The 15,368-nt window shown below is 36.2% G+C and overlaps 1 protein-coding gene across 6 annotated transcripts in view; it reads left to right on the top strand.

The window, feature by feature from the left end:
* LOC310904280 (uncharacterized protein) overlaps positions 1-15,368 on the top strand; it is a gene marked incomplete at its 3' end in the record, with an annotated part of 67,839 nt that overhangs the window by 40,181 nt on the left and 12,290 nt on the right. For 2 of the 6 annotated variants that reach the window (XR_014588177.1, XM_083848765.1), the window contains exons 2-3: positions 10,712-10,803; positions 12,967-12,994. Coding sequence is in view for 5 of the 6 variants with exons in the window: in XM_083848765.1 (XP_083704891.1) it covers positions 10,712-10,803; positions 12,967-12,994 (120 nt within the window). Of the gene's footprint in view, positions 1-10,711; positions 10,804-12,966; positions 12,995-13,601; positions 13,734-15,368 lie in introns of those variants that run through there. The other 4 variants (XM_083848763.1, XM_083848764.1, XM_083848767.1 and 1 more) reach the window with 3 other exon arrangements.

The raw sequence follows: 15,368 nt of genomic DNA on the forward strand, positions 1-15,368 counted from the left end.
ACTTTAGCCAAGTAAAATATAAAAAGTGAGAGAAAAGGAAAAAAAAAAAAGAAAAATTGTGAACATGGGAAGTTACATAAAGCAGTTCATCTGTGCTTCAGTAACAGAGCAGAGAAGTAAATGCAACTTGTAGACGCTGCCAGGAAAAAAAAAAAAAACAACAAAAAAAACAAAAAAAAACAAAAACAAAACAAAAAAACAAAAACACAAAAGCTTACAGAGATATAAGATATTTTAATATATTTAGAATAATATTACCTAAATCTAATCTAATACTTGATGTTTGCATGTATTCTTAACATATATTGATTTGCCTGGGCTGAGGTACTGCAGTGAGACTCCCATATTTATTTTATAGTTAATATTTCTGAAAAATTGTAAATATTCAGTTTGCTTTAAAATGAGAATGTTTACAGATTTTTCTGGACTTTCCTAAATAGCCTTAATCACTACACTGGGATTGGACTCAAATTCTGTCTCTCTCGAAACCAGGCTAGCAAGGTACATCCTGAAATCTTTAACTTAGCACATAACACATCATAATTGCTCCACTGATAGTAATACAGTAACATATCAGTTTCTGCTAAAATGGTCTTTCCAGCCACTGCCTCTGTAACTCCAGCACTGTGGGCTGTAAGTATTCAATGGAAAATTCCTCCTATATTCATTATACCTTTGTGTTTTATGTATTTCAAGACTGCCATTTAATTTAGAGAGAGAGACTTGGAGCCCATTCTGTGCCCAGTAAAGTCTGAACAATCTTTTCCTCTGATCCAGCAAACATTTGTCCCAACCTCTATTACCTATTACCTCTGCATTTTAATGTGCATTACTGTTATTATTGTTATTATTAATAATCCCCCCTTTATCTCAATTTACAAGCAGACAAAACACGCATAAAATTCAAATTGATATGTTCTGTATGCGGAAAGTATATAAAATATTTTGCACAGCAATGAGTTATCAATCATAGTCTCCTCAGTACTCTCCATGTCCCAATCCCACTGCAAACAAAACATCCTACTATTTTCCTATCCTATTTTCCTAAGACAAACTTTGCTTTATTTTCCCACTTTCAGACAAAGAAAGTTCAGGGGAGCCAAGCAGCAGCTGGGCTCTCAGTTTGAAAACTGTCCTCTGTGATAGGAGGGCACTTTAAAGTGTAGCAAAACAGAAAAATTGCACATACTCACACATGTAATGCTTGGACACATTGAATGGGCAGGTCAAGGCATTGCAGAAGGCTGCTGTACTTCAAATTTGCTTCCAGTTTGAAAAATCAGCCTATTTAGAGATGGGAAGTCCCAAACATTTTTACTGTCTTGGTTATCATGTCATTCACACAGATGTCAGTCTGTGGTCTCTGATGTTAATGGAGACTGTGTTGGGCACAAATGCAGAAAGAATCAGGTCTTGTATATTCATGTGTGGGATCTTCTCTTTTCCAGACTCTGTCATATCAGTGATACCTATTTGAGAGTAAGAACATGCTTTTTAAAACATAGATTTTATTTGCAACAGTGATTCAAATTTGGCCAGGCTGTGCTAAATATATACAAATTTGTAATTAAAGATCATTAAAATCATATCCTCTTGTTTCTTGTGGAAATATGGCTAATAACAAAACCTGCAAAAACTCTGCATATGTAGACTTCAGATAGACACTCAATACTATTATAATTAAGAAAAGGATTGGAACCTTAGATATCAATATTCAAATCAATGCCTAAATAAATCTATCCAAATTTGTATACCAGCAATATAGAGGATGACAGGTGTCTCCTCCTACATTGGTATCTGCAGCTCTGGGGACCAAAAGCAAAAAATTACTGATACAGGAGTCTAGAAACAGAAACAACAACAAAAAAATTAACTCATATAATGATGACATGAACATTGCTTATATCTCTGGAACAATAATTGCTACAGTTGTTTTTTTTTTTTTTGTGAAACAAACAGTTGCAAATGTTCAAAGAACAAAATTATCTGAGAAAAATGAGACCTTAACTCTTTTCACTCAGTGTTATGTTTTCCCTTGGAGAAGCATAATTATCTGCCAAATGTGGGATTATTCTTTTGTTTAAATCCTGGCTGGCAGCAAAAAAAAATCTGCTCTCTGCTAAAATTATCTAATTTTGTAGCTGTCTCAATGATATGTCTGCTTTTATCAAATGATGTCCTTTCTTCCTTGCTAGTGGAATACTCACTGTGCTCCATAAACAGTCAGTTTGCATTATGCAGATTATTTCACAAGAAAAGTGAAAAGGTGGGCTATTGACAATGATGGAAACAATGAAGCATGAAGAAATCAGGGAAGATCAAACATGCTCATTAGTTTAGAAGTTAAGAAATTGAGGCATTAACAATAACACAGTATCTTTCTTGTTAGTTTCATACTGTATGAAATCCCATAATTGTCACATTAGAAAAAGCCTAATTTACTTTACAATAATCAAATATTTAATAGAAATTCTTCTGTTTTATATCACATGCAGTAGAGGGAACTCCTCATTTATTGTATTACTTTGATGTATTCTTTTATTACTTGAAAGGCCAATTCAAATTGCGGAGTTTTTATGAATATTCTATAGGCTCTGTGTTCTGACTGATAACACTCTGATACATTCTGAGCCTCTGTCTCTATTGTGCTCGAACTACACCCAGCACAGGAATAGACTGCTGAGGCAAAACCCCAGTTGAGTCATTTTCTATATTCCTTTATTTCCTGTTGTAAGTCAGAGCATCCCTAGAATAGGTACAGGTGCCTCCCAGGGACTTTGTAATAACTGAGCATATCAGTAGTGCAAAGTGATCTCTTTTTCACATCTCTTCTCTGGTTAGACATGCTTTTATTTAGGGTGAACCTAATTTGGGCAACTTCATGTTATAATCCTCGACTTAGTCCAACTTTTGAGTTAGTACAACATAAGACTAGTCTTGATCTTCTTTATTTTCTTGCATTAAATTATAAATGTCTTAAAAACTACTAATGTGTGTTTTAGCAGTTTTAATATTACTCCTTACCTGGTCCATTTGGGTTTGAAGGATAATAATGATACAACTGGATTAATTAAAATTTTAATATTTCTGTATGTCTTATTATGATTACAATACTGATGTTGTATAGATACTGAATTATTTTGATTCAATGGCATGTCAATATTTAGTGTCTTTTCTTCACTATAGGCTTTCTCCCTGTATATCCTGCTAAAGAAAAAAGGAAACACTATGTAGGATATTGTGAAGAAATATTCTAGGCAAAGTAGTGCATATATCAGAGTAGGAAAGACGAAAAGTATATAAAAAAGTGATCCATGCCTGCTCATTATATATTCTCACCATGCACAGCAAACAAAAACGCACACTGAAAATTAGTCAAAATACTACTAAAACCCATGATACATCTATAAATTGCATGTTCAATATAGTGGATATAGTGGATATAGTCTGTTCCTTACTATCAGTGATAAACAACTTACCAAACTATTTCTACTTGCTCATCCAAGATCTGTGTTGTCCACACTGCTCAGAAGACTTAACATGAAGCACTTCGGGTGTTGGTCTCTACTGTACTGTAACAGGGTTGAAAAAGGAATCTGTCATCCTGTTATATAGCTAACAGCTCCACCTACTCACAGCAATTTTGTATGTACTAACCAACCAGTAAACCAGTATAAATGGTTTAATGACATTTTGTACTTACTTGAGCCACAAAATTACCAATGTTCCTGGATTTGCCCAGCAATGAAATCCCAGTGTCTGAGCTTTAGTGAACACCAGAAGCAGAGAAATTGGTGCCTGTATTTTAACAAGTCATCTTGTTTTCCTCTTGACGAGCAGACCAGAGGTTTTGCTATTCTGAAGTTGTGGGAAGCATCCAAGTCAATTAGACCTGGGAGGGTTTTTGCAGTTCCTCTCCTTCATGTTCTGCCATTGAAGAGTCTAGTAACAGCTGCTGATGTGGCTAGCCCTTAAAAACAGTAAAATATCAGTACTGGACAATGTATACAACAACGTGGGTGTACTGTGAGAAAGAGGGAGGGAGGAACAGAGAAGAGAGAAACAAGATTTTAATCAGCTGTATCTATTCTCAAGATAGAGACATGCCCCATATCATTCAGCAGCATGAAGATGCTGTGTTTTCACAATAATCTTTAAGATAGTGGTTAGAAAGAAAAATTAAATATCGCCTGTCTTTGCCCCACAATTTGATAAGGAAATTAGTTCCTGCATTTTTTTGGTAGGAAGCCTTAGCTTATTCCAGAGAAGAGTATATGGGGGTCGTGGTTGACAGCAAGTTGAATATGAGCCAGCAGTGTGCCCTGGCGGCCAGGAGGGCCAACCGTGTCCTGGGGTGCATCAAGCACGGCATCGCTAGTAGGTCAAGGGAGGTGATTGTCCCGCTCTACTCTGCGCTGGTGCGGCCTCACCTCGAGTACTGTGTGCAGTTCTGGGCACCACAGTATAAAAAGGACATGAAACTGTTGGAGAGTGTACAGAGGAGGACTACGAAGATGGTGAAAGGCCTGGAGGGGAAGACGTACGAGGAACGGCTGAGGTCACTGGGCCTGTTCAGCCTGGAGAAGAGGAGGCTGAGGGGAGACCTCATCACAGTCTACAACTTCCTCGTGAGGGGGTGTCGAGAGGCAGGAGACCTTTTCTCCATTAACACCAGTGACAGGACCCACGGGAACGGGGTTAAGCTGAGGCAGGGGAAATTTAGGCTCGACATCAGGAGGGGGTTCTTCACAGAGAGGGTGGTTGCACACTGGAACAGGCTCCCCAGGGAAGTGGTCACTGCACCGAGCCTGTCTGAATTTAAGAAGCGATTGGACTGTGCACTTAGTCACATGGTCTGAACTTTTGGGTAGACCTGTGCGGTATCAAGAGTTGGACTTGATGATCCTTAAGGGTCCCTTCCAACTCAGGATATTCTATGATTCTATGATTCTATTCTATGATTCTATATAAAGCCACAGTATTACACCATTAAATAGATTTGGTATTAGTTAGGTATTAAACTTCCTTTAATAAATATTAATACTTGGAAAAATTCTATACTGTGTTAAAAACACAATTTCAAACTCCTTCCCTAGCCTTTTAGCTTATCCAAAACTGACAAAGAAAAGAACCTCTGAGATGTATAAAGGCTAAGGGATTTAACTCCTGTATACATTTTTCCTCAAAAAAAATATTAAAACCATGCTTGAGTAATCATTTTTAATGAAAAAAAATCTCTGTGAGTTAAATGCTCATCATATGCCTGATGTTGTGAAAGAAGTGCATCTCAAGACTATCATGCCTAATTACTGCATATTTTCAAGACATAATTAAGGTGAGCGGCTTTTATTCTGGTTAACTGTCACACTGCTGATTTGCAAGTGTGTGCAACTCTTTTACGTTTTTTCTCATACTTTCTTCTTATACCTCTTTCTTGTTGTGCATCAGTACACAGAACTGTATTTTCAATAGTGTTTATTGTATCATGTCCCTGCAGCCCCACTAGCCAATGTAAAAAACAGTGAGGGTCCTGCATGACATGCCCAGAAACATGCATGTAAAGTATCACTTTTTTTTTTTAATGTTCTCTTTACCTATTGCCTCAAATATATATATATATATATGGGTTTTTTTTGAGGGGTGGGGTGGGGTGGGGAGGAGGATGGTATCCCGCTCCTTTTCATCAGATGTTTATCTGATTCTGTAATCCAGATCAGTCATGGGTAAGATCAGACCAAGGCAAACAGCAAGAAAAATCAAACCTCAAAGAAATCTTCCAGTCCAGATGCCCCAGGCTCTTCAGAATGCTCAGGGCATTGTTACTCTACAAGTTTTATAAAACGAAACAGAAGAAGCAAAGCCACGTGCCTGCCTTTTTAAATGAGTTCGGCATTATGTTTTCTTTTATAAAAAGAAGGCTAAATCTAAGGACTGTTGCCATCTTACAACCTACAGGCTATTTTCTGCCTGCAAGCTGTGAAGTACGTATAAGGTAGCCTGGAAAAAAAGGCAGCCCAGAGCAGGATATAAGGGTTGCTGTAGCTGCCAGCTGTCTTGCTGGTGCCCCATTTTGGGACAGGGGCACCTCTATGCTGGTGCTGGAGGTGAGAAATACTTCAAATAAAGTCATCTCTTTAGATAATAATAAAGTAATCAATGAAACTTTTCATAAAAGCATTCCACTTCACTGATTTCAGGGCACTCAAAATCTACTTACAGCAGATCTGAATTTAAATAAAAGACTCAAACTGTGTCAACTTTTAAATCACTTCTTGTGATTCTTCAAGATACTGGCAACCTGATACCAGAAATTCTGCACCCTTTTATCTGTCTTAAGAAATGGTTATAGAACTAAAAGTCACTTTCCCACTCTTGGACTTCAAAAAAATCAAAAAGATTTAAAAATAACAATTATACAAAGGACATGAGAAAGGTCAGAAGAAAAGCTCTGGTTTCTCTGACTTCAAGCCATGCAGCTCTCTGAGAAGCATATTAAGTATCATTGCACCCAAATAGAGAAACAGCATAGCATCTTTTTTTTTTTTTTTTTTTTGGGATAACAGAGTAATACATTGAAAACTTTTCTTTTTTTTTTTTTTTTTGGGCGGGGGGGGGGAGTTGATATAAACCAAGTCCCCAAAATAAAGCCAAATTTATAAAGAAAAACAAAAAGAGTTGCATACCACTATATAAACGTACTGGCTAGTTAGAGCCTCTCAAGGAGTCCTTATTGGAAAGCAAATGTAAGCTCAAAATCCAAATTCAGATAACCACTTTTTTTTTTTTTTTTTTTTTTTTCCAGGCTGCCTGTATACTTTAGTGTGTCACAGGGTTGTGATTATCCAGATCAGGAATCAAGGAGAGACAATGTTGGAGGCCACTTTCTCTTGCAGCCTGTGTGGGCCTGGCTTTATTTCCCCTGGAAATGAAAGTGCAAGGAACAGAAGGAAAGTCCTTGCTGGTTTACACAGGGTCTCACCTGTGCAGACGACGCCTCATGAACCTGAAAGGCAAACATACCTGCTTCAATTCACATATTGCTAAAATCTTGCTATAATATTCTGATGATGTTTAAATTTAGCAACGAACAAGAATAGGAAATTATAAAAACATTATATAGAATAAAGTTACCTTAGCCAAGGCATTCTTTTATAACCAAACTGCAAAAGCCTTAGATTTCTCTATATACAACACTATAGACACATTTAAAACAGGTAGGAAGAGAGATCACTGCATCAAACTTCAGTCATGGTTAGAAGCTGCATACCTGTAACCCAGACGTAGGAATCTCTTTTAATAACTTCTCCAGCAGAAATTTATCTGAGGTTTCTAGAGTCAATGACTGAGGTGAGAATGAGCAAATCCCTTGTCCTGACCACCAGTGAGTATCTGCAGATTCTCAGTTACCTAACTTGAAATCTCAGTGAGGATCAGAATGCAATGTGTAGAACAATTGCAATGTTTTACTGCAGAAATTGTGAGCTAAATTAATTGATATGCTCAATATGTATTTGGTATTTTGTGATTTGCAAATTGTTGGAAACACAGCAACATGCTGTTTATTAATGGCTTAGCAGGAAGCACGTACCTGCATGTGAGCTCCAGTGTGTCTGGGGAAGAGGAACAGTCCTGTGAGCCTGCAAGATAAGATGGAGATGAGCTGTGGGTTAGAAGACTGATACCACAGGAAGTGATTTTTTTTTGTTTTTATTTTTTAAGTCATAAACCATCAACAAAAGAAAAAACTGTATTTCTGAGTAGTTTGGTAGAAAAAGAGAAATAAATCCAGCCCATCACCTCTTAAAGTGAGGCAGTTAGAAGCAGTTTATTGTTTTAATACTCAAAACTGGGAACAACAGTAAATATAAAAGCAAACTAGGCACTTCTCCCTAGTTACAATCATGGAAGATATTTGTACCTCCTATGTACCTAGGAGCACCTAGTTTTCTGAAAAGTATAAATATTAGTAACTAAAATACTGATGTTAAATCATAACAGAATAGTTAACCTAACTATATTCCCACCTCAGAAAGCAAGCATTCCTTGCAGACGGCCGCAGCCCATTCCTGGTGATGTCAGTGTGGAATTTCTCAGTGTGGTGGAAAGGACAGGTTGTGCCACAGCAGTGGACTTTGTAGTTTTCCTGAAGCCATGTTATAATGACATATTGACAGATAGCTCTCTGCAGACTTCAAGGGCTCAGATCTTTATTGCATCTACCAAGCAAATTGAATGCAATGCACTCAAAAATTGAACTCTTCACATGGCAGGTTCAGTAATGAACAAAGAACAACAACATTTTTTTTTACTTGTCTTAGTAAAGTAATAATAAGCAAACTCCCAAGTCTCTACATATGGATTCAAAAGTTGAAACACTTGTGTATAAGTATAAAATTCTCAAAATCTTGAACTTGTACATGGTTAATTACTTAGTGCTAATGTACTCAGTGATTTCTTTCCTGGTGAACAGTAACACCTGCTGGGTATGTATTATCATAGTGCAAGAAGCAAAAAGCTTTACTGTTGTTTTCTTCTTAAGCAATAGCTCAAGTGGTGTCATTCACATGTTGTTATATAGAATTTTGTTACAGAGTACTGAAGTGTCTTGCCCAAGGTCACAGAGGATTTATTTACCCTGAGCCAGTGATCACTTAGCTTAGTCCCACAGAAGAATTTACATCTTGGGTAGCAGCTATTTATATTAAATATGTCACGAAGCAAACAATAAAGACTCAGCAACACTGTCATCATCATTGAAAGGAAAGGCACCTTGGAGGGAGGGAGTCGTCACAGAAAGAAGTCCTGCAACAAAGGGGCATTTTAGTGAGAGCAAGGCCAGAGGTTAACTACTGGTGTTACAGAAAGCATAAAGGAAAATTTAAGATTATGGAAAACTTATCTAGTTTCAAATGTAAGTGGATATAGTATGAATCACACCAGAAATTACAGATTCTTACAGCTGCCCTGGTATCAGGCATAGGAAAAATAGTTCTGATTTGAGATTTTATGTTGAAACTATGTCAGACTCCTCCTTTTGTATGATTTTGAAGTGAGAACCAGAGTTAAATATTTCCCTTTTTTTGACACTTTTAAAACCCCAGACTCAAAACAGGACTTAGGACAGCTAAAACTACAACACTGAAGAGCATAAAGAAATTCTGCAGGAGACACTGTGTGTCAATAGATGTTAGCAAACTAGTGAAAATATGAACTTGAGTATTTAGTTTTAAAGGTATCTATTTGTGTAAATAATCAGAATCACAGTGACAAAAAGGAAATGCAAAAAGATGTTGAATGAGGAGAATGTGATGTCAGACTGAAAGATAATAACCAGAACCCATCTGCAATCACAGGCTATAAAGAACATTTTTCCTAAAGTGCATAAAAAACTAGTTCTTTTTGCAAATGTGTAGATCTTAGCAACATGAGGCATATCTTGGAAGCAATAAACCGTTACTTGTAAAAACAAAGCTTAAAAAACCAAAGCAAAACAAAAGCTCTTCTCCACAGAGTATACTTTCACAATCATTTACAGAGATCTGATATATAGATCCAGTCGACCAAGGGTGTTTTTACTGTACTGAAGACTACACAGTTGTTTGGAGCTTCAAGAGCCACTAAAATATCATTACGTTCATCTAGTCTAATCTCCTGCAGCATACACGATAATATCTCTTAGCCAGGGACACTTGCACTGAGCCTGTCATTTGTGTTCAAGTAAGTATGCCTTCTCACCCAAGCTGAACTGTAGAACTGATCCATCACCATTACTTATGGCTACTTCATTAATTTTTTGTCATTGGCAAATTTTACTAGCAGTGATTACCTTTCAGATTCTTGTTACACTTGTTATTTGAGAGGTAGAATTGTGCTAAACCAAGTGTACTTCTGTGGAAGACTCTTTATAAGTAGTACCGATGGAAATTTCTTAAGAAAACAATTTATTACCTAACAGTTAATCATTCCTTACCTGCTTATATTGCGTTATATTAACTTTGTATAACTTCTTTGAAATACATTATTTTTTATGTCATTAACTTAAAGTATTTCGAAATTCCAGATGACTTGGCCATTCAGATATGAGTATGTGCTTTGAACTTCATTATTCTAACTAATGTGCAAGCTTGCAGTTTAATGGTCAGATGCACAGAAATAACCAACATTTTTAGTGTCCCATAAAATTTTAATATGAATGGCAATAAACAGCTCAACTAGAAAAGTTATAATTTTTAAACAGATTTATGTGCTTTTCAATATTATGTTTTTAGTGCCCTCTTTATTTTTTACACTGTTTTTTTTCAGCACTAGAAGTTAATTCTTCTAATAAGAAAAAGCATGTGCAACAGCATGCATATTCAAAGATTAATTCTATTGCAGAAGTGCTTCATCTCCTGAAGCTGAGGTAAAAAATTTCCATTAAAATGAAGCTTATTTCCTAGACTTGCAGCAATTCTTAGAATGAGACGAAATGGGACCTCCATTGATAATTATTTTGGTGATGCACAGGAATACCTATACTTTTCCAAGCATCTTCAAACTCAGCCACTTTTTGCACAGCCACAGTTTGCACAGCCACTACCAGCTCCTCCGCCAAGGACACAGCAAGGCTGAGCAGAGCACCTAAGCCCAACCAACACTGACCCTGAGCCTGCAGGACAGTGGAAATCGCAATTTTCTTACATTTGCTTTACACCCTTCCCTTCCCTTCCAGACTCATCCAATGCTTCTTAGACTGAAGTGTCTTCATCATCAAAGAGGAAGAAAGGTGGCCAAAGAAAGGAAACTGCACGAACAGCACTGCAAGTAAACTATTTGGATTTATTCTCAGAATTCTGATTTGGGTGAAGCCAGTCTGATCTCACAGTCTGTGCTTTTACCTTCCATTTCTTGCAGTGCATAAATGCATCCACCACAATCGTAAACTGGTCTCATCACTCTAAATAGCACCAAAGGACTTTTGTGGTTTTTGTTTGTTTGTTCATTTGTTTGCTTTTTCCTGGCTGTTCTCTCCAGGATGAAAATATGTTTTGTTAAATTGGTTCATTTAGAAATGGCCTGGGAAGATACTGAATTGACAACAATAGTGCATTGTTAAATTTATTTGAACAAAAAACATTGTGACATCTTTGTAAAGAAAAAATGGCTATAGACTATTTTAAGTCAATACACTTCTGTGTTGCTACAGATCAGGGAAAACTATAGAGCTTGTTGAGTACAAGTTGGCTGAAAACCTCAGTCTCTATTGTCTTTGTGACCTTGGGCTATTGGTGATTTTAAACTGAGTTTCTGGTAGGTCAAATACAGTTCAAAGGCTGACTGATTTTTTCTTCACCATATTATCCTAGAATAGTATTTTTGTGCAGATTTGAAGCTAAATGAATGTAAGTGGATATATAAAGAACACTCACGTGTGGATTATACTGAGTACAGCAAAGCAAAAATTGTCTCAATATACTTGAAAATAATACTTCCAAATATTTAGAAAAAAGTACAAATTATTAAGTGGAACATTTCTACATATAGTCAGGAGAGTTCAGCTTTGGTGAGATGTATTCAGCCTAAAGTTGAACATCTAGTAAGAAGACCCAAGGTGGCTTTATACCAATTATGTCTTTTATGAATCTGAGGCGTTAGAGATGGACAATTTGACTTCCTTACAACAAGTGTTGTATAAAAGCAGGATCAGAGCTGCCTAAATCACATCTGTGGCATCAACAAAGCTGTACAAGCCAGATAGCAGATAGCACTAGTAACACTTGGCTGTTTCCTACATATCACTTTGGGATTTCCAAGAGACTCTTACAGGTCGTACATTTCCAAATGTTGAGCAAAGATGACAGCAAAGATGGAGAGGTGAAGACAGTTTTTCTACCCATCAGTTTCAACAAGTCTAATCTTATTGCATAAAAATGCACTTTAAATAGCAACTTGATGTAGCATTATTTATAACACAGGCAAGTATCAATTAGAAAGTCACCCATTTAGGATTTCTCTCTGCTGCTTTTCATTAATATAAAAATAAATTACCATCAAAATCCTTAGAAGGAAAACTCTGTGTAAGTGACTTCCCTGAGTTTATCGGAAAAAAAGCCCTACAACAAAAAAGTGAGGTAATGTCCAAAATGTCTACCAGCTTCTTCAATGAAATGTCTCATTTCATTGCCATCTTACTTTTCAAAACAACATGAACAAGTTGTCTCTCCAACCAGGGTGTAGCGCAAGCCATCATTCATGAGAATGCCACAGAAAGGATCACTGTCTTTTGACAACATGGGCAATTTACCAAGCTCAGTATGCATACTGAATCAAGAAAGCTCTTTCTTTTTTTTTTTTTTTTCTTTTTAGCAAGTGAGGAAAAAGCCTTAAAAAAACCCTTCTTTGTAGTGCTCTATTTGCACACATTCAAACCAATTAAAATTTTATATTATTTAATATTTACAACCTGATTATAATGTTTTTGTTATAACAGACACCAAGATGACTGTATGATAAAGGAATTTAGAGTATTCTCTTTTTACCACTAATGTACTGCCTGTGGGAGGACCAGGAGGAGGTAATCTGTGTTCAGTCACTGCTTTAGCCTTAAAATATTCGAAATTAGAAAATACTTCTTCAATCTCTATAACAATATGAAGGAGTAGGAAAAGTGAGACATAGCTTTGCAAGTCCTCACCTATTTAGGAGAGCAGAAGGCACAAGTAAGCCAGGACGTTGTTTAAAACTGTATCCTTAAAACAGGGTTAGCAAGAGAGCAAAGGTGCCAAAGCAAAATCAAACTGAGCATAACAAGGATGGAAGAACAAGCTTATTGGAACCAGTAAGTAGCTTGTGTAGGGTAAATTAGTATATCTTAAAATTTTGTCTCACCTCATTTTGCCAGCTTTCAATGTATTTGTATTTACTCATCTACATCTGAATTTTACTTTACATTTCCATTTACTTATTTCTTGTACTTCCTTTTCACAGACTCTCTGAAATGGAATACAAATGCAAAGTAAGTAGTCGAATGACTATGAAATTATTTCTAACCAAATAACTTCTTATTCAAACTCAAGTTTCTAACTAAATTATTTCTTGTCCCTCACTTGCTGTAAACTAGGAGAAAATCAGTTGTTTTAGTCCCACTTATAGGCCTCTGCTTAAGAAATATCTATTTAATTTATATACTTGCTAAAGCAGCACATTGTTGGCTTAGTCTCTGAAATGTCTCCTCCTTCAATCAAGATTTTCCAGAAGAGTGGGATTATCATCAGTGAACAGGGATTTCCAATGTTGATTCATAAAGATATATGTGAGACACTTAGTACTTGAACTGAGAAAGTTACTGGTATAGAGCAAGACTCATGGAATTATGAAATTTGTAATTAATGTTATCTGAAATGAATCTGAGATCAACAGAGCCCTTCTCCTGCCAAAAGACTTTCCTACAAGAGAATCTCAAATTCCATTGTCCAAAATAATTTTAAATTACCTCATGCATCTTAATGTTCCCTAGTAGCATTTCATGTTGTTTAACAGGATACAACATAAAGAGCTGAATTTTCCCTACTAATCAGTCTAAATTTCTCTGTGCTTGCTTTCATTGTATTACTTATCCTTAGACTACTTCAGGTCATCCTAAACGAGTTTCCATGGTTACTACCAGCAACATACCTCCTGATAACAACGTCTCCTGTGATGCTTCCTATTGGTATTCACTCCTTTTCAGCATTTTCAATGCATTGTTGCAGTAGACAGTAAGTTAAGCATTGAAAAGGTAAAAATGTTGCAAGAACCAGAAGGGTTGAAAAAGAAAAACCAACCCACTTTAAGAAGATCATCATATTTGTGCCTGAAAAAAATAATAAAAATAAAATAAAATAAAATAAAATAAAATAAAATAAAATAAAATAAAATAAAATAAAATAAAATAAAATAAAATAAATTACTAGACCAGACACATATCCTTCCAATGTTTTATGGAGACAATAAACCAAGAACTGGGTAATATGTTCTGATCATCTGGTTTAGAGAGACTTAAAATACTTGTCTGGCAAAATTATTGCTTTATATAACAGTTTGTTCTTTTTTTTGTGATTAATGACTTTGCTAATTTCTAAGTAGCAACAGTTCCTACAGCTACACTGGAGAAAGCACATTTTTTGGAACTGCTGTTACCTGCTGGTAAGAAAATGACCATCCTGACAGTGTGCTTTATAGAATCCAATTAAATCCTGTCCCAAACTAGAAAGTGCCTAGTGCAGCATTTAAATAGGTAAGAATTTTAAAGCATCCTGTTCTTGTTTTTCTAACTCATTTGCACTATATTCCATGTGAATCTTCAGACAAGATAAATTGCTTTTGTTTGAAATTAATTTACTGTATAAACACATATTCTTACCAGATACCTTTGAAAGCAATCATACTTCCTCACGACTCCTTTTGGTGGTTCAGATGGTTTTTACAGCTTGATTTTTTTTTCCAAGCTCAGTGCAGTAGAAGTACATTGTGCACACATCTTTCAGTGTTTGATCTTTTTCATTTACAGAGCTTGGTCACAGAACAAGGATGCATGAAAATATAGCTTTGTTTCACAAGTATAAAAATGAAATTTGTAGTCTTCAGATAAGGAAACTGAATAAATTTTGACTGTTGTAGAAGTCTGATTTTTTTTTTCCTGTCTAAAACAGAAGCAGAAAGCTGGCAGAGCTATTTTGTATCCAGAAAATGGGCTTCTTTGCAATGTGATGGTTAAACACAACACTCAGCCCACTGCTACCACTTCTTCAGCAGTTTCCTATAGCAAGTAATAGGCAGAACAACAACCGTAACCAAGCACAAAATACAGATCCAACCTGTGCTTCAAACACACTGGATCGGGGCAAAGGAACATTAGGCAAAATACTGGAGTTTCCACACTTTTTAAAAGATGTCTTCATACCTTTAACTTTTCTTTGTAAAACAGGAGGGACTAGGAAAATAATTGCCAGGTCACCATGCTTTGAACGAAGAAAGAGAACCAATCTTTAAGAGTTTTAGGAAATCTATCGTAGGAAAGAAGTTGTTTTATTTCCAACTGCCAAAACTTAAAGCTGCAAAAATCTCTTAAAACATGCATGGGACGAAAAATGCTGAAGCGGTAGCTGGATTTTGAGAGAGCATCTGCCAGAGATTTGTATTCAATTGTATGAACTGGACATATGGATTGAGTTACATTATGTGAAAAGAGTTTGGCACACAGAAACTGAACTTCTATAAAAGCCAAGGAATACAATGCAGATGAGCCAGGAAGACAAAGTCTCACAAACTGAGGTAGAAAGTGAAAGAAAACAAGATCAGAGAGTTGTGACATGTTGTATCGTACAATAGAGGACAGTGAAAGTAAATTC

The sequence above is a fragment of the Anser anser genome, assembly GCF_964211835.1.
Source record: "Anser anser genome assembly, chromosome: 9".
Classification (NCBI taxonomy): Eukaryota; Metazoa; Chordata; class Aves; order Anseriformes; family Anatidae; genus Anser; species Anser anser.